The sequence below is a fragment of the Xenopus laevis genome, chromosome 9_10S, assembly GCF_017654675.1.
Source record: "Xenopus laevis strain J_2021 chromosome 9_10S, Xenopus_laevis_v10.1, whole genome shotgun sequence".
In the NCBI taxonomy this organism is placed as follows: Eukaryota; Metazoa; Chordata; class Amphibia; order Anura; family Pipidae; genus Xenopus; species Xenopus laevis.
This window is the reverse complement of record NC_054388.1, coordinates 36,463,138-36,482,445: the sequence shown is the minus strand read 5'-3', so window position 1 is coordinate 36,482,445 and position 19,308 is coordinate 36,463,138. Positions and strand designations below refer to the sequence as shown.

Here is a 19,308-nt window from a genome sequence, read left to right as displayed (position 1 = left end):
TGGAAATAACTAGAATGAGAGAAATCAAGAGAATGGATACTAATAAGTAAAAGGTGGCTAAACCTTAGTGCCTGCCTACCTTGCCCTCCCTCCAGTTTTTATTCACTGTCCCCAAAGGGAGCATAGAGACTTTGTTCTTGTTTACTCTGGTTAAGCTGAAATTCTCTGGGGCAGCCCAACCAGGAAAGCCAACTGAACCTTAGGAGCAGTGCACTGAATATGTCTCTTTAATACTTAGTGAGAGTTACGTCAAGTACTATGAAGGCTTGAGTAGTTAAGATTGTTAAATGGATTCTGAGATTTGCAATACACACCTGAGTAATTAGAATACACACCTTAGCTTCCAGTTTCTGGATCTGCTTCTTTCCACCTTTCAAAGCAATCTGCTCTGCTTCATCAAGACGCATCTGCAGGTCTTTGATGGTTTGATCCATGTTCTTCTTCATTCTTTCCAGGTGAGCGGTGGTGTCCTGCTCCTTTTTTAGCTCCTCTGCCATCATTGCTGCCTGTAGAAAGGGTTGAAATTATGGTTATTATACATTTATTTGATTCGAAGAATTTAGAGAAAAGTAATTACAATCTGCCCCGGATCCAGATACAACTTATCCCCATAAGATTTTTCTTACATCTGTGATGGCTTTCTTGGCTTTCTCCTCTGCATTAGAACATTCCTGGACTGATTCTTCAACCTCTGTGGTCAGTTGAGAGATGTCAGCATCCAGCTTTTTCTTTTGATTGATAAGGCCTGTGTTCTGAGAAAAATATTTTTAGATGGTTACTAATCAGCTGAAAGAAATCAAGCACAGTAAATGAACAGGAACTCTGGAGGTACAAACCCTGATGTGAATTAGACTGGCACACTATTAGTAAAAGTAAGGGATGGTTGAGTAATTAGTAGGCTTTTGTGTTTGCCTACATACCTGGGAGTGCAGAAGATTAACCCTTTCGGTGGCCTCTAGCAACTCCTGCTCTGCTAGCTTTCTTCCTCTCTCTGCTTGTTCCAAGGCAGCTCGCAATTCCTCCACCTCAGCCAACAGTAGACTATTGCGCCGCTCCAAGGCCGCTGCTTGTTCTTTCAGGTCATCATTGTGTCTGAGAGTGTCATCAAGCTCAATCTGCAAGTCCTAAAACAGATGCCAAGAGTTAAAACTCCTTGAGTGCCATAGGTTTTTTCTTCTTTCTTAACTGGCCATAGGATGCTAAAACTAACCTTAACATGAGACTGCAGGTTACGGACCATTTTCTGGGACTCTGCTGCCTGCCTGTTGGCATGATTGAGTTGGATCTCCATTTCATTGAGATCTCCTTCCATCTTCTTTTTGAGTCTAATGGCCTCATTTCTGGCTTTGGCCTCTGCATCTAAGCTTGCTTGCATTGACTCCATGGCACGTTGATGATTCCGTCTAAACAAATCAAATATTGATAACATTTGGTATGTGTATTAAGACTGACATTACTTCTTCAGTTCTTCTTTAGTGGAATAACATAGGGAGAGCAGGTGTATATACAGATGGCTGGGGTTGCAGGTAATCCTGCTGCTGTGCATACATTGTAGTCCACACAGCCCAGGACCCTATAGTTAGACCCCTGTTCTGCTCATTTTAAATTTATGAGTTGGATGATTAATTTCATTTTTATTGCCCTCACCTTAGATTCTCAATCTCCTCATCTTTCTCTGCTACCTTTCTGTCCACATCTGCTTTTATCTGGGAGAGCTCAAGCTGGATTCTTAAAGTCTTGCTCTCTTCATGCTCCAGAGCACCCTGAATCAATGATACACATTTTGGATTATGCCTGAGATCACAGTTATGCCCTTAAACTCTTGAGCAAGATAGGGCAGCCTTTCAAACTATTCCAACTATTTATCTCTGGTATACTTACTTCAGCCTCCTCCAAAGCTGCCTGGATGTCACTCTTCTCACTCTCCAGAGCCTTCTTGACCTTTTCTAGCTCATGAATCATTTTGCCACTTGCACTGATTTGATCAGTGAGATCTGCAATCTCCTCTGTATAAATAAGAAAGGCAAATATTAATGTAAACATCAATGCAACTATATACAACGAAACCCTCTCTGTTTGCAGATTTTTAACAAGATGAAAAATGTTATAGGTACTAAGGCTTGAGTCTGTTTACCTTGCAGGTTTTTGTTTTCCCTCTTCATGGTCTCCAGATTGTCCAGAGACTCTTCATATGCATTCTTCAGCTTAAAGAGCTCAGTGCTTAGACTGCGAGACTCCTTTTGTGAGGCTTCCAGCTCAGCCTGGGTCTCCTCATACTTCTGCTTCCATTCGCCCAGGATCCTGTCAAAGTTCCTCTGCTTCTTGTCTAGGGCAGCTGCAGCAGAGTTGGCTCTCTCTAGGTCAATGACCAGGTCTTCAATCTCAGTTTGTAGGCGATGTTTGGTCTTCTCTAGGGAAGAGCACTTGGCATTAGCTGTTTCCACTGCCTGTTCAGCATCCTGTAGACGTGCAGCCAGTTTCTTCCTGGAGCAGAACATGTGCAGTATATTTGTTAACATAATTTCTGCAAACTTAGTAGCAAATATTTTACTTTATATTCTCAAATCTCTCAAGTGTTAAATGGATTATAAAGCATATAGCTTTCTCTATAAACATATATAGGGACCCATAGGATTAAGTTCCAGTATTGTCTAAAAATCTCCACATGGTTGGAGTGTTGGTCCTCAATTGGATCTGGGAGGGGAGTGAGTCCTTTGTCCCATGTACAGTGAGCCCTGACAGATTACACATTTTTTCATGAAGGTGTCACTATTGTGCAAGGAATATAAAAAGCTAAGCTGCCATGTGCTCAGTGCTTCTTTCAGTTTCACTTCAGCCAGGAGTGAAAGGAACTGTAGCAAAGATGTAAGGGGCCTAAGGAGTTTGGGAGGTCTTGGAGTACGGGGCCCCAAGCCTGGTGCACTCAACTGTGGATGATTTAGAGCTTGGAGGCAGTGGAGACAGCAGCTGCCTGTGGATGGATGCTGATTTGAAAGGGAGCTTGTGAGGTGCTCACACTTTGGATAAGTGTTGCAGCTGTGCCCTGAAGAATAAAGTAGGTTTGTCGTGCTTGACTAGGATTAGCTTGGCAGCCAGCCTAAGTATTGAAAGGCTCCAGCATGTCCCCTGTTTGGGAACAGGAATTGTTCATGTGTCAGCTCAATGGGAGCAACAACCTCTGTCCATCAGGATAGGTATTTGGGCAGGTATCGCTACCTGGGGAAAGTTAAGAGTTCTTGGGGAAAGGGGATTGTGACTCTCTTTGTCCACCACATTGTGTGGAAGCACAATAAAAGCTTAATTGCAGGTATCCTGCTCTTGTGAGTGCTTCCCAAACTTATAATATATTGATATTATTGATGTGTATTTCCATTTAATTTCTATAATTTTCTATATTTAATTTTCATATAAAGTTTATTCTTGGTTTATTACAATTGGTGTGTTTAATTATTTGTTCTTAGTGGGGCCACCCGTAGGTGTATCCCCAGATCCCACTTGGTGGAGGCACTGCCATTGAGAGGAATTCCCATTACCCTTTCATTTAGCAAATGGGATTCACAACCTGTGTATGGTAAGATATTGATGATGCACATAATACATGAAAGGGTTAAAATAGGGTTACACATACTTGGCTTCTTCTAGTTCTTCTGTTCTCTGAATGGCATCAGTTTCATATTTGTTCCTCCACTGGGCCACCTCAGCATTTGCTTTGGACAGAGACCTTTGTAGTTCTCCTTTGGCCTCCTGCTCTTCTTCATATTGCTCCCTCATGAGGTCGCAGTCATGACGGGAGGCTTGTAGTGCATGAGCCAAGGCATTCTTTGCCTGCAAGAAAACAAAGGCTCTGCTAGTGCTGTTTCCTGAGAAGCTCACTCTAAGTTTCTGTAGAAATGATAGGTCTTTCAAACACTTAGAGCAACTGAGCCAATCACAATGTGTTCTACGTCCCCTCAAGGGTTTGGGGAACATCAATGACAGACGTAGGTGAATGATGCACACTAGAAACCTGCATGTATTTAATTAGATGGACCCACACCCTTTTTTTTTTACCAGCTTCTAAAGAAAGAAAATGCTGGAGCAGCTTAGCTTGAAAAGGAAAAACAAATTTCTACCTTATCCTAACAAGGCAATTATTCATGTGCATAGACATTCTGCTACTACTACTTTCCGTGCTTACGTTATGTTTTAGCTGCTATTATTTTTTCATCAGCTGCAATGTTACCATTCAGAATTTCCCCTCAGTTTGGATATATTTGAAAAAAGTAATCAACATATAGGATGTATTCAAGAAAAATCTGGTTTGGTAAGCCTTTTAAACTTTAGCTTCTCAGATATCAGTTTTGGTTGACAACTGGTACCTCTCTTATTTTGCTCACCTTGGTTTCTTCCTCTAGCTGCCTCTTTAGTTCTTCAATAGACTGAGTAAAGGAAGCTTTCCCACGGCTTAGTTGATTCACAAAAGACTCTTTCTCTTCCAGTAGCCGGGATAGTTCTCCTGATCAGCCAAAGTAGAAACATTTTATTTGCAGAGTATAGTACTACAGCACTCTATGCACTTTCTACTCTTGCTACATGTCTTCTATTGTTTGTTTTACTATTGACACTCTCTAGTATTCATCTTCCATTTTGACCACTGCCTTGTTGCTAGGTAAAGTAAGCCCTAGTAAAGAGATAGCATTTTAAATTCCAACCCGAAGAGCTGCAGCTGAAGTTTAGCTGCATTGTCTTAGAAATATCACCATACAAAAAAGTTAATCTTCAAAAAAGTAAAAAGACATATGGGTTATGAGCCTTATCTACAATCGGAACCCTATAAAATTAAAGCACAGTATGTGTGCCCTGGTCCAAGGAAAACATTTAGGCCCTACAGCATTGACCAGACAATCAAAAAACAGTTGCTCCTTCCCCAGACTATACGTTTGGAGCATTTGCTGGCCCCTTTAGGAGAACTGGATTCTGGTGCAGTTCTGACAGCACCTGAGTAGTTGAGGACCAGGCCCAAAGCCAAAGATGGCTGTTATAGGCAGAAGATCACACCTAGACAGGAATCCAGTCACTCTCCTGGGGTTTGGTTTTGCCTTTCGTGATGTGTGCTTTCTGATATTAAAGCTACAGAAACATTATTCTTAGATTTTGCTAGTCAAAATGACCATCTTACCATTCTCTGTCTGAAGCCTGGCTCTGTGCAGGGAGATATCTGCTAACTGACGCTGAAGTTCATCCACCTTACATTTTGCCTCACTCAGTTGATCCTCAAATGTCCTACAAAGTTTTTCTGCATTTGCCTGTTATGCAAGACAATAATCAACAACATTCATATGTGTAAAGATAGACTTTAGAACTAGTCTACATTTTCAGAAACTCTTTGTAACACGGGCCCTTTTGTAGCAAATAAGATGCCCTGCAGGGTCCTCATTGTTCAGTCAGCCTTAGGCTGGTCCTGACAAGAAGTCTAATGTACATAATAGTACATAAACAGCAGATGTTTTTTTTTAAATTCTATAATAATCTAAGCCAGGCCTAGGCAACCCTCAGCCATGCGGACATTGCAGAATTTGTGCTCTGAAAGGATAGCTCATTCTAGCCATATCTTAACCTGAGCAAATTCATGGAAGCACCCTTACCTTATTTTTAGTGAGTTGTTCAATATTGGAGGTAAAATCATCGAGTTCCATCTTCATCTCACTCTTTTCCTTTTCCAGCTTTTGCTTGACTCGCTGCAGGCTGTCAATCTGTTCCCCAAGCTCAGCAACTGTGTCAGCATGCTTCTTGCGCAGGCCTGCGGCTGTCGCTTCATGGTGCAGGGTTGCTTCTTCCAGATCTCGTCGCAGTTTGAGGAACTCCGCTTCCCTCTTTTTATTCATCTCTATCTGCACAGAAGTGGCTCCACCAGCCTCTTCCAATCTTTCACTCAGTTCCTCAAGTTCTTTTGCTACTTCTGCTCTCTGTTTTTCCACTTTAGCCCGTGTGGCACGTTCAGCCTCAAGCTCTTCCTCTAGTTCCTCTATACGTGCCTAAAGTAATAAAGTAAAGTAGAATGAGAATAAGGGAAAGAATAAGACTAAGTCAGTGATCCTCAACCAGTGGCTCATGAGCAACATGTTGCTCACCAACCCCTTGGATGTTGCTCCTAGTGGCCCCAAAACAATTGCTTAATTTTGAATTTGAGGCTTGAGGGCATGTTTTAGATGCATAAAAACCAAATGTACTGCCAAATAGTGCCTTCTGTAGGGTGCAAGTCCACATAAGGACTACCAAAACCCAATTGCATCCCTTATTTGGCATCCCAAAGGATTTTCTTCATGCTTATGTTGCTCCACAACTCTTTTTACACTTGAATGTGGCTCACAGCTAAAAAAAAGTCGATCCCTGGTCTAAGGTTTTCTGGTGGGCCCCTAGCATCCCAGTTCAACACTGCTTGTGATACCAGAGGCTGCAAGAAGCCACTTTTGTTTCCCCTGCAAAAAATGAGCCAAAGATTTTGCTGTGGGGTTCAGTATCTAAATTCCAAGGCTGCACCTTTTTTTTATTGCAGAAAACAAGCAACATTGAGCATTAAGGTATAAATACTGCAAGAGTTTACCTGCAACTCTTTAATTTTCTTCTGCAACTGAGCACACATCATTTGTTCATCTTCAATTCTTGAATTGAGCTGGCTAGTTTCAAAGTCCTTTCTAAAAAAAAAAAAAGAGGGACATTTATAAGTGACCTGGCTATGGGTGTATTATGAATTTTGTGCAAAATTGTCTTCACCCTTTCATAAATATGCCCTAAAATGTGTAGTTTTCGGTATTCGTCAAAATTTTTTAGAAGTTAAAAGGTTCCAAAGAGGGCAGAAGGACTAATAAAGGGACTGGTTTATGTAACCGAATGACAAAATGGATTTATTTACAAGGAAAACAAGTGGTGTAGATGGGATGGATTCAATGCTTAGAGTCTATAATACAGCCCTGGAGACTCAAGGAAAAGATGTTTCACCTTCAGCAGAAAAGATTTATTTACTAGTTTACTAAAGTACGTTTTACTATTCACTAGTACTTTATTTGTTTTGGAGGTGGGTAAAGTAGACAACACTTTCTTAGGAATAAGCATATGTAGATATGGATGTTAGAGTTATTAGAGATTGATTAAGGGACTTGAGTACCCCATTCCTTATTTGCAGCTGCGAACTCATCCACCTTTAGAGCTGATGGTGAAATTACCTTTACCCCAGTCTCAATGAATGTCCTATTGTCACTAAATCAATATAACATTTTCTACTCTGTTTATAGTTTCTCTTACTTTTTGAGCTTCTCCTCCAGTTGCTGCTTGTCATTCTCTAAATCCATGACAGACTCTTGAGTGAGTTTTAAATCTCCTTCCAGCTTTCGTTTTGATCGCTCTAGATCCATCCTCAGCTTTTTCTCCTGCTCCAAAGAACCTTCCAGCTGCAGTGGAGAGATACATACATTGCTGCTTACTTTGGGATTTAGTGTATAGGCCGTCTGTCAAGTACCATAAAATAGTAACATAGTCTTGTTTCATTCTTTTCTACTTCAAAAAGCTTATATCAACATACATCATCCACTTGTTGCTCAAGTTTAGCTTTGGCTTTGGTAAGAGTGTTGACTTTGTCTTCCTCAGCTTGCAAGTCATCCAGAGCTTGCTGGTGAGCTTCCTGTAGGGCTTTTTTCTCTTTGGTCAATCTGGCAATAATCTCATCCAGTGCAGCCATCTCCTCTATCAGGTTCTTCACCTGGATAAACAGAAATATACAAATCAGTCTGTAACAATCTTGAGTAGCTCTATGTAACAGACCCACCTGCAACAAATATTCACCTTGTTTTCTGTAGCATGTTTCTCCTTCTCTACTTTGGCCAGAGTGATCTCCAGGTCATCAATATCTTTCTTAAGCTCAGCACATTCATCTTCCAACTTCCGTTTCTTCGATGTTAAGTCAGAGTTCATTTCCTCCTCATCCTCCAGCCTCTCAGTCAGCTCTTTCACCTTGGCCTCTAGCTGGATTTTGGTTTTGATTAAGAGATCACAACGTTCCTCCGCATCTGCAAGATTGTCTTGTTCCTGCCAGAGAACATTGTGGTGTATGTGGTTATAGAATTTTGGATGCAGAGACATCCTAATAAGATATTGGAATGTAAGAACTAGGTTGGACACTGTTGCCTTTAACCTATGCTAAAATGTAAATTTTGCAAGATGTTACCATGACTTACTGCCTGGAGCTGCAGGCCCAGGTCATTTTTTTCCTGTATTAAAGTGACCTGTTTCTCTTCCAACTCTTTCCGTTTGGCCTCAGACTTCTCCAGAGCTTCTTTCAACTTTAGGAATTCTTCCTTCATGTTTGCCATCTCCTTTTCTGTTTGGGCTGATTTCAACAAAGGTTTTATCTTGAAGAACAACTTCATCCAAGACCAGTGCTTGACAGCGTTGAAAGCCCGGATATTCCACTGGATTACCATCAGAGCGTACCTACAATGACAGGCATTTATTGCAATTTATGATGTTATCAGCATTTGTACTATCAAACTATCATGGAATTAAATTCATTATTTGTTTTGTATATGGGTAAAAGACTATTATAATTATTATTACTAGTAATGATTATGACACTTACCTTCTTGCAATTATTTTATGATATTCAATCCTCATTAGCCTCCCTCGGCTTCTGGCCTGTAGCATAGTTATGATCTTGGCCAGTCGCTCATCTCGCATCTCTTCCAGTTGCCCAAGAAGCCCAGCTTTGAAGAAGACCTAAAGGAAGGATATGTTTTATAGGTACTATTTTTGAATCTAACACTGAAACCTCTAGAACTGCTATGGAAAAAGGTTTGTCATTTAATAGGTGCATCATACAATAAATATCCTTTATAAGGGGACCATGCACAACTCTCTGAATTCTTATTAAGAAAGGGACATTATCTGTGGACATTCCTTAATATTAGAAGGATTCAAGTTTCATTTAAAATCCAGGAGAGTTTTTTTTACAGTGAGACTAATGTAGTTATATTTTTTCCCTGAGAGTCTTGTATGGTATGGAATCGCTTATGCAGAAAGATGTTATCCCGAAAGCTCTGAATTACAGGAACACCATCTTCCATATAGTCCATTTTAAGCAAAAAAGAAATATGCCTTATCTGTAAAACCTCAGGCATTATTTTATGTAAAATCTCAGGAATTATTTCATTGATATATATACTTTTTCTAAAGATAACCATGTAATGAGTGATAACCATGAAGGTGAATAGCTGTGCTCTACAGAACAGAATTCATGATGAGTAGATTCATGAAGATAATACAATAGCCACATATTCTTAAAGACAATAACAATTTTAAAATTGCTCTATATTGTCTAGATTTGTAAATTACCTTAGTGTGTCCGAATTTGTACTGTGTGTGATCTATGTCTAGAGAGCCCAATAATTTTTCAGTTGCTTTCCTACTGTCTACAAATTTATCATCCGGGATTGCATTAGGGTTGAGAATTCGGTATCTACAAAGATATACAAAGTATGTACATTATTATTATTGTTAAAAGCACAATGTAAAACTTAAAAGTAGATGGAAAGGCTGCGCCAGCTACCGTTGTTTGAAGTCGGCATAAAGAAGCCTGTTGGGGTATCCTTTGCGGCAAATTCTAATCCCCTCAAGGACACCATTGCATCTTAGCTGATGGAGCACCATGAATGGATCCATTACTCCTAAAGAAATATACAAACAAATGGCGTCTTTGTTTTTGAAAGTCTTTTTTCATACCAATGCTGAAAGAATATGCTCATGCATCCCAACAATGGCCACGATGACTAAATAATCAACAGAGATTCACTCATTGCATTTTTACTCCTCTTTGTCTATCCATACAAATCAAAGTTCCCAGATACAGGCATGGAATAAAGACCCTACCTGGAGTCTTGCTTTCGTTGGGAATGATGCACCTCACAAAATGAGGTTGTGTTGACCGAAGATTTGTCATCAATTTATTTAGATTCTCCTGTACAATAAACACCAGTTTTAAAAACCTGGGAGTAATGGTTTAACACAGCCTAGCCCTAATATATAATTCATATTTATACATATAGTATATACTATTCATACAGCATTTTACGTATTTTGTAATATATTCCAGTAGCAACAGCATCATTGCATATTCTTCCCATTGTCCAGTTTTAATTTATTTGCTCCGTATGCTTTATTTTATTTGACTTACAAACCAGACTTTAGCAGAAGCCAAGTAACCTACAAGCAGGGTTTACAAAACAGCTGCCTACAGACATGTATGTTTATCAAATGTAGTACGTGCTGCTTCAAAGCAACTTGGGAAGGTGCAGAAATCTCATGTAACCTCAATTATTACCTGTATCCTGTCGACTCTGTTATCCCTTACCATACCAACCCTTTCATATTTGACTAGCAGAATATGAATCAATAGAATAATGTTTACTAGATCACCCTCAAAGCAAGCCAGTCTTACCAATCTCCCAGCCTTGATCTTGATGAGTGGAAAAGAGGGAGAAGCAGTACAGACTTAAAGTGATGTTCATGAAAAGATTTTAACTAAACATCACTGCAAGTCTTAACTGCCTCACTCTCACAGGGAAGGTGCTCCATTATCAGAATCCCTATCTCATACATATGTATCTATTCAGTAGTTATTCCACTTATATTCAATATCCACATCAACAGCATCAAATTATATCAAACATTTCAGCTGATATTGGCCGGGACCTGATGCTTCTCTAGGACCTCATAGTTTGTGGGTCTGTTTAGCTCTAGAAGTCATAGCTTAGAGTGTAACCCACATATGTAATAAAAGGCACTACGTTTGTCCAGGATAAAATGCTTGCTTTTAAAGGAGAACTTAACCCCTGCCATGTTAAGTCCCCACTGCCCCCTCCGTTGCCCCCCCTCCCTGCCATCCCCTGCACAGTCTTACCCCAGAATTCTGTCCCCTCTTGAAATAGTGACCGCACATGCAGAGTGAGCACAGTGGAGCTCATGGGCGTCATCTTCTTCTCTTCGGTAATCTTCGTGTCTTCTTCCTCCTCTTCGGCACATGTGCAGTTGTCACAAACCGGAAATTGCTCCAAATGCACATGCAATATTATTATCGCTCGCTCTGCATGTGGGGTCATTATATCAAGAGGGGACACAATTCTATGTCTCGATACAGTGTTGGACTGGCCCACCGGGATACCAGAAAAACTCCCGGTGGGCCCAGGTGTCAGTGGGCCCTCTTGTTTCTAAACGTTTGGCCTACTTCATGGTCATTCCCTCTTTCTTTATGGGGAAAAATTCTTAATAATGGGAGAAAATTGTAAGTATGTATAAAAGACTAGGAGAATAAAGAGGTTGAGTGAGTAAAGGAGGAATAATCATTTGGAAAGGTCTAAAGTTTTCTGGTGGGCTCACGGTTTTAAGTTTTCTGGTGGGCCCAAGGTCTAAGGTTTTCTGGTGGGCCCCTGGCATCCCAGTCCGACACTGTCTCGTTATTTAGCGTACGTTTATGAAAGATGCCAGTAATCGGTCTACAGTGCATGTCTGGAACCTCATTGGATCTACCTGGGTCTGCTTTTTGCCACACTCTGCAACATGTGGCAAAATTAACCTTTTTGAATCTGTAGTGCCACTTTTGTTAGTATGTGTATGGTGTATGTCTGGGATCTTTTTAGTTGGTTTTGATGTATGGAGAGCACCTCAGAGGTCTGCATATATTATTTGGAATTTCACTGTAATGTATAATTTCTGAATTTACAGATTCAGTATTTTTGAAATACCAAGGTGCAATTTGTACAAAATGTAGGGAATCACATTCATGAACTTCTACAATGATTTCGGCTTGTTACTGCCCTTTACCTTGTGGAGCTGAGAAACTGTCTGAAATGAAGCTGCTTTCTTGCGTTTTTCTTTCACTCCGGGTTTCTGATGTTCAACTAGAAGAAAAACACTTCATTTAACCTCTTTATAGGTTTTCTGCCATTGGAGGGAGTGAAACTCTATACACGTAACAGTAAATACACAATATCTATACATCTGCACAAAAACATGTGGATTGGTCTCATGGTTGGATCTAGGGGCAGGCAGAAGAGGCATGTGTCTAAGGCTCAAAGTATGGAGGTACTGGGCAAGTACCTCTTCTGCCTTCTAGGTTCAGCCTTTCTTGTGCACTGAATCTCCCTGGTCACAGATGCACTGTTGTCTCTTTGCATAGGAATTTGGTGCACAGTGCTGCGTGGGGTAGGGTGGGGGAATCATGTGATGCAGATCCGAACTAAGGTGTTACACCCAGGGGTACTGTTAGGGATTGAACTGGAGCGATCAGGTGCCCTCAGTGATTGGTCTTGACAGGTGTTGTCTAGTCCTGGACAAACGACCCGGTTTTCAAAGGTCTGCAACATTGCTAAATGTCTTTAATATAAGATTAGAAGCTTCAATAAAAATACTCACTTTTATTGAGTATTTTTTGTTTATGGGGAAACAATGTAGATAAAACCAGTATGGTTAAAACTAGTCCTGCCCTGCCAAATCTGGCCATGTGAGGCCACCCTACTATCAGACATGTTGCACATCATATTACCTGAATAAGAGCTAATGTAATTCTCATACAAACTAGCCAGAAGTTTATTGGATGATTTCTGGAACACTGTCACCACGGTTTCATTCAGTGGATCTTTGTTTTTATCCAGCCACCCCATTATGTTGTAGGGAACCTGCAAAAGACTCAGTTTCAGATTATAACCAGCCAGCATGTTAAAGCTAGCCACACACACAAATATCCACTTGGGGTGCCAAATTAGCAGATGCTTCTCAAGTTGGTGCCCACATGGTCCTATAGTTTTGATCACAGGAGGAGTGAAGGTGCAAATTCATCCGCTGCAAACCAAATTCACAAGCTAATGCAATGCGTGGCCCATAGGATTTTCTACCTATCCCAATCGATAATTGAATGTGTCAACTTCACATAAATATATACGCATCATTTAAGGGGGACCTGTTAGCAAAATATATTATCCCCAACCAAAGGTGCGGGCTAATCGAGCCCACACTCCTGTGGGGATAACCGTAGCTTGGGAGCTCCAGGCACACACGGCATTGCTGGCCAGGTTGCCTGGGGCACCCAGCCGGCATTGCCCGGCGCTGGGCACACTCATTCGCATAATGATCAAATGCCGCAACTAGTTCATTATGCACATGTGCGCGACAACAGAAGAGCTTTTGCGCATGTGCTCTGACTGACATGGCCACTTGTACCTGGAGCCACCTCCCAGTGTGAATGTCCTTGCGCTGGTGGGGGGGGCAATTAAAAAAAAAGTCTACTGTTACCTCCGGCCAGAGTTAGCCCACACCTTTGGTTGGGGATTATATATTTTGCCAACAGGTGCTCTTTAAGATCAATACACCACCTAGAGGCTACCATCTCAATCAAGAGTGGCGCAATTACCTTTGCATAACTAACTAAATGTTTGTGGAGAATGTGCTTTGGCCAAATACTGAATCCTTATGGTAAAAATTTAGTAAAATACTGAACCGAATCTGAACCAAAATTAACCTATTCAAATCTGAGAAAATAAAACCATGCGTAAATGAGAAAATATTATCTTCATTTGTTAAGTTACATGTCTTTGTGGGTTCTGATTCACTTTTCATATGAATTCTTTCATTACATTTACAAGGAATTGTGCTCCTTAGGAAATACTCCTTAAAATTACATGTTAAAGGGATTCTTACCACTCCTGCATAATGCATCAACTCAAAGTGTGGCTCATATCTCCGCTTCTTGTCCAGTTTTGGCTTCTGGAAGTTAGGAGACTTTCCCAAGTGGTTGTCATAGAGTTTGGCTTTAAAGCTCATGTCTGAAGCCTTGGGAAACATGCATTCTTCTTCCAAGATGGACAAAATACCCATTGGCTAGAAGACAAATATATAGGAAATCAATTGAAGGTTAATAAAGGTTTCCTTTATGTGATATCAGCCTACAGTTATCTTTTGGGAGTCCAGGTAGACATTGGAGGAACAGCAACAACAAAGCACTTCTTGACTTTTCAGACAGCACCTGCATGTATTAGCCTCTAGGTAGGGACTCTGGGTTTAGAACAGATATAGTAGGGAAGCTTGGTGCCTATAGTAGCAATGGGGATAATAGTCTCTGGGAAAGGACTGTGACTGTGGGATAACAGGTATAGTAGGGAGAGATGGTGCCTATAGTAGCAGTGGGATAATAGTATCTGGGAAGGTAATGCGGCTGTAGATAGTAGGTATAGTAGGGAGAGATTGTGCGTATAGTAGCAATGGAGATAACAGCTTCTGAGAAGGGCCTGTGGCTGTGGGATAGCAGGTATAGTAGGAAGAGATGGTGTATATAGCAGCAGTGGGGTTAATTCCCCCTGTGAAGGGACTGTGGCTGTTAGATATCAGGTATAATTGGGAGAGATGGTGCCTATAGTAACAGTGAGATAATAGTCTCTGGGAAGGGTTTGTGACTGTGGGATAGCAGGTATAGTAGGGAGAGATGGTGGGATAATAGTCTCTGGGAAGGGACTGTGGCTGTGGGATAGCAGGTATAGTAGGGAGAGATGGTGCCTATAGTAACAGTGAGATAATAGTCTCTGGGAAGGGAGTGTGACTGTGGGATAGCAGGTATAGTAGGGAGATATGGTGCCTATAGTAACAGTGGGATAATAGCCTCTGGGAAGGGACTGTGACTGTGGGATAGCAGGTATAGTAGGCAGAGATGGTGCCTATAGTAACAGTGGGATAATAGTCTCTGGGAAGGGAGTGTGGCTGTGGGATAGCAGGTATAGTAGGGGGAGATGGTGCCTATAGTAACAGTGGGATAATAGTCTCTGGGAAGGGAGAGTGTGACTGTGGTATAGCAGGTATAGTAGGGGGAGATGGTGTCTATAGTAACAGTGGGATAATAGTCTCTGGGAAGGGACTGTGACTGTGGGATAGCAGGTATAGTAGGCAGAGATGGTGCCTATAGTAACAGTGGGATAATAGTCTCTGGGAAGGGAGTGTGGCTGTGGGATAGCAGGTATAGTAGGGGGAGATGGTGCCTATACTAACAGTGGGATAATAGTCTCTGGGAAGGGAGAGTGTGACTGTGGTATAGCAGGTATAGTATGGGGAGATGGTGTCTATAGTAACAGTGCGATAATAGTCCATGGGAAAGGATTATTAGGTGTAGGATGGCAGATATAGTATACCGAGATATAACATATAACTTTTCCAAACTTCAACTCTTTAGCCATTGCTGAAATACAACTATAAGTCTTGCTCAATAACAGATAAAGGGTCACATTATTGACTGTTTTATTTACTATAAAAACACTGGGACCCCACCAAATTTGTTTTGCACTGGGCTCTACATCAATAGGAATATTAAAGCTTTAAAACCTAATGTTGCCCTATCATGAAATTGGCAAACTGCATCTATTGTTTTGCTTTACAAATCTTTACCTTTTCAATCAGGTCAATGCAAGGCTGGAGATCTAGGCCAAAGTCAATAAACACCCACTCAATGCCTTCCTTCTTATATTCCTCCTGTTCCAGGACAAACATGTGGTGGTTGAAAAACTGTTGCAGTTTCTCATTTGTAAAGTTGATGCAAAGTTGCTCGAAACTGTTGTACTGTAAGAGAGAAAACGTACAAAGTTTATTTTTTGAGGGATTGAGTGATCAATAGGACATGCATCGGGCTGACTTACTGTATGACAAAATAAGGAGGGTGATAAGAAAAGCTGTAACCAGTCAGCCTAGGACAGGGGTGCCCAGACTTTGTCACCTCGCGATCTACTCTTGCCACCTGATGCCATCATGAGATCTACTTTAACAACTCATAGCAGGATGGCACTTTCATGTATAAATACCCCCAATACCCCAATTCACCGAAATACATTGAAGTCTCTGGGCGACTTGTACGTCAAATTTTTTTACAAGCGTCAAATTTTGTTTTTTTATGCGCAGCAAATTTTTACATGCAACAAACTTAACGCGCAAGAAATTTTACCCACAACAATTATTTTTACATGCGACAAATTTTAACGTGCAACAATTTTAACAAGTGTCGAATTTTACGTGCAACAATTTTTTGGCGCAACTTTTTTTTTACGTGTGACAATTTTTATTCTGTCTACCTTTAAAGCACTTTAAAGTGATCGATTGCAATCAACATCTTGGGCACCCCTATCTTAAGACAACAGCAGCTTAAGCAACAATAAAACAGAAAGCTGAGGTATGGTGGCCATACACCCATGGAAAAGGTGGCACTATTATATCAGTGCTTTTTTGTCTTGAAATATTGTCTGAACTATATATGTCTTGAATTTACCTCAAATATTTCAAATCCAGCGATGTCCAGGACTCCTATGAAGAACTGTCTTGCTAATTTAGTGTCCAGTGTCTTGTTTATCCGGCTAACAAGCCACTTGAACATTCGATCATAAGTTGCTTTGGCCAGTGCACCAACAGCATACACCACCTGCCCAACAACACATGGTGAAAACACAATTATGGACTCTTCTTTGGGTAGTGACTTTGGGATTTTATAAAAGGAACTATTGCCTCTGAGCTGCTTAAAGTTATTATACAGAACATCAGATTGTATTCTAGGAAACGTTAAAGATTATTAGTGTTGATCCTGTTATTGAAACTTTTGGGGGCTTTGAACACTGCATTTTTAAGAAGCCCAAAATCATTGTGCCAAAGCAGCCCCAATTTCATGTTTGCCAATCACCTGCTTGGGAACATAGACTGACATGTTTTAGTAGCACCCAATGTATCATAATTGTTAGTCAATGATAGCAAACCTATAACTGAGTTATTGCACTAATGTCATTTAGTAAATGATCCCAAATTTGCAACTAAATATTATTTTCCACTGATAAACCTGCTGCTGTGAGGACGCACCTGTTCCACGTTTTGACCTTTGGTCACATATTCATTCCCGACCTTGACCCTGGGGTGGAGTAAACCTTTAATGAGATCTGCTGAGCTGATTCCCATCAAGTAGGCTGCCTTGTCCGCACCTGTAGATATCAGGCAGTCATAAACAAACACACACAAGGAGCATACAAAGCTATGACAGCTAGAAACGTATTTGTTTTAAAAATAACCTTATTATTTGTTCAAGTGAACTCTTAGGGGCCTATTCACTAACTTCGAGTGAAGGATTCGAAGTAAAAAAACTTTTTTGTGTTTTTTGGGCTATTTCGACCATCGAATGGGCTACTACGACTACGACTTCGAATCAAACTATTCGAACTAAAAATCGTTCGACCATTCGATAGTCGAAGTACTGTCTCTTTAAGAAAAAACTTCGACCCCCTAGTTCGCCATCTAAAAGCTACCGAACTCGATGTTAGCCTATGGGGAAGGTCCCCATAGGCTTTCCTAAGTTTTTTTGATCGAAGGATATTCCTTCGATCGTTGGATTAAAATCCTTCGAATCGTTCGATTGGAAGGATTTTATCGTTCGATCGAAGGAATAATCTTTCGATCGTTCGATCGCATTATTTGCGCTAAAATCCCAGTAGAATATCGAGGGTTAATTAACCCTCGATATTCGACCCTTTGTGAATCGGCCCCTTAGAAAGCCCTATGTCAAACTTAAAATATTCACATTTACTTTGACCTATTTGGCACTTCTAAAACCGAGTTGAAAACATCCATTTATCAATGTGTAAAGAAGCACTTCATGACATTACTCCGAAGCTTTCCTTCTAAACCTCTAATTGCCCATGGCCTCTGTGATTCTTATTCGTTTGATATGGACACCTATATGAGAATCCAAGATCTATTATTTCATTTTTATAGTAATAGTTCTTCAGGTTGCCACCCTTCTACTTTATCTGTGGATTTTACACCTTTAGTTGGGGATCCCATGGTTTACTATATTTAATGGCTTTTGATGGATTAAGAAAAATGCCTATATCCTACCATTTGTTCTACATACAATATGGTCATCATTCGATCAAATCCCAAAGCCAATCAAAAGCATAAGGGAGAAACTACAACAGCCCCAACAGCAGCCATTTTCACAGGTTTGGTGGTACTTGCTTACTTTCAGTGCCGTCTGCCTCAGCCTGCTCCTCTCGCTGCTTTTGCTTGAACTTCATGTTTCCAAATTGCATGACGGCTCCAACTATTTTATAGCTGCCCGTCTTCTCTTCTTGGCTAAAGCCAAGGATGTCCATGGCATGCTGTAGAACAAATCATAAGCAAACATGGAATACCATTATATGTATCATAAAATATACCAGTTTACATTTAAATGGGAAGTAAAGTCTAAAATAGAATAAGGCTAGAAATGCTGTATTTTGTATACTAAACATACTGTAAACATGAGCTTATTGCACAACAAGCCTAATCAAACAAATAATTTATGCTTTCAGAGTTGGCCACAGGGGCCACTTTGTTAAACATCTTTGCAAGACCAAGACTGTGCACATGCTCAGTGTGGTCTGGGCTGCTGTTGGGAAGTTAAGCTTAGAGATCATCATAAATTATCAAAACATCACAAGTCAAATAATATCTGCCAGAAGCCGCTACAGCAAGACTGAATAATAAACAGAATAGGCAGACTTCACTGGGTCCTGTGTTGTCATGTAATCTTATGTTGATTTTATAGTTTTTGTAATGTTTAATACAAACTTTCTCCAACTCTGCAGAACCAGTGGCTGCAGCAAAATAATCCTCCAAATAGAATCCCAGTTTATCTGTTTAAATCTGGCTCCATGATCTTTGTCCCTGCAGCTGGAAGCAGTAAAGGGGTTGTAGGGACAAAATAAAATCCAATACAAATGTCTACACATTCGCCGACTGCTCTTCAGGGAAACAAACAAAGCTGCTTGAGTTCTGCATGGCTGGGAAGTAAGGCATGGGCTCCCCCTGCTGTTCATAAGTATGATTGTTTGCCTGCAGAGCAGTTAGGGACAGTCTGACAATTCCTATCCACAGCAGTAAATGAAGGGAGAATTTCACTGCATACGGTTAGATTTCTTATAAAAACAGTACACATTTTTAATTATTATTAAGTATATTGGAGATAGGTTTCTTTTTCATTAAAGGCAATATTTTTTAATAATTTTTGCCTTTACATGCCCTTTAAATCAAATGGTGATGAATAAGATCAAAATATAAAGGAGTAACCTGTGCAGTAATTTATGGTACGCACTGAACCAATAGCTTGAAATAGTGTGGTTTGTTAAAAATCTGCTCACTGGTCAATGGACTATGGTTTACAATTATACTAAAACAGTGTTGGACTGGGACACCAGGGGCCCACCAAAAAACCTTAGACAGGGGCCCACTCTCAGT

General features: G+C 40.6%; 1 protein-coding gene across 1 annotated transcript in view; it reads right to left on the bottom strand.

Moving 5' to 3' along the window:
* The window catches only part of myh7b.S (myosin, heavy chain 7B, cardiac muscle, beta S homeolog), a 37,458-nt gene that overhangs the window by 4,262 nt on the left and 13,888 nt on the right, over positions 1-19,308 (bottom strand). Inside the window, exons 12-38 of the mRNA XM_018238422.2 lie at positions 18,053-18,191; positions 16,900-17,018; positions 16,322-16,471; positions 15,451-15,621; positions 13,720-13,899; positions 12,569-12,701; positions 11,848-11,924; positions 9,898-9,985; positions 9,578-9,695; positions 9,364-9,487; positions 8,612-8,748; positions 8,211-8,466; positions 7,819-8,061; positions 7,559-7,735; positions 7,282-7,427; positions 6,584-6,674; positions 5,625-6,014; positions 5,159-5,285; positions 4,377-4,495; positions 3,629-3,825; positions 2,135-2,484; positions 1,882-2,006; positions 1,648-1,763; positions 1,211-1,403; positions 921-1,124; positions 627-752; positions 336-506 (exon numbers count right to left, since the gene is read on the bottom strand). Coding sequence (XP_018093911.1) covers positions 336-506; positions 627-752; positions 921-1,124; positions 1,211-1,403; positions 1,648-1,763; positions 1,882-2,006; positions 2,135-2,484; positions 3,629-3,825; positions 4,377-4,495; positions 5,159-5,285; positions 5,625-6,014; positions 6,584-6,674; positions 7,282-7,427; positions 7,559-7,735; positions 7,819-8,061; positions 8,211-8,466; positions 8,612-8,748; positions 9,364-9,487; positions 9,578-9,695; positions 9,898-9,985; positions 11,848-11,924; positions 12,569-12,701; positions 13,720-13,899; positions 15,451-15,621; positions 16,322-16,471; positions 16,900-17,018; positions 18,053-18,191 — 4,467 coding nt within the window. The remainder of the gene's footprint in view (positions 1-335; positions 507-626; positions 753-920; positions 1,125-1,210; positions 1,404-1,647; positions 1,764-1,881; positions 2,007-2,134; positions 2,485-3,628; positions 3,826-4,376; positions 4,496-5,158; positions 5,286-5,624; positions 6,015-6,583; positions 6,675-7,281; positions 7,428-7,558; positions 7,736-7,818; positions 8,062-8,210; positions 8,467-8,611; positions 8,749-9,363; positions 9,488-9,577; positions 9,696-9,897; positions 9,986-11,847; positions 11,925-12,568; positions 12,702-13,719; positions 13,900-15,450; positions 15,622-16,321; positions 16,472-16,899; positions 17,019-18,052; positions 18,192-19,308) is intronic.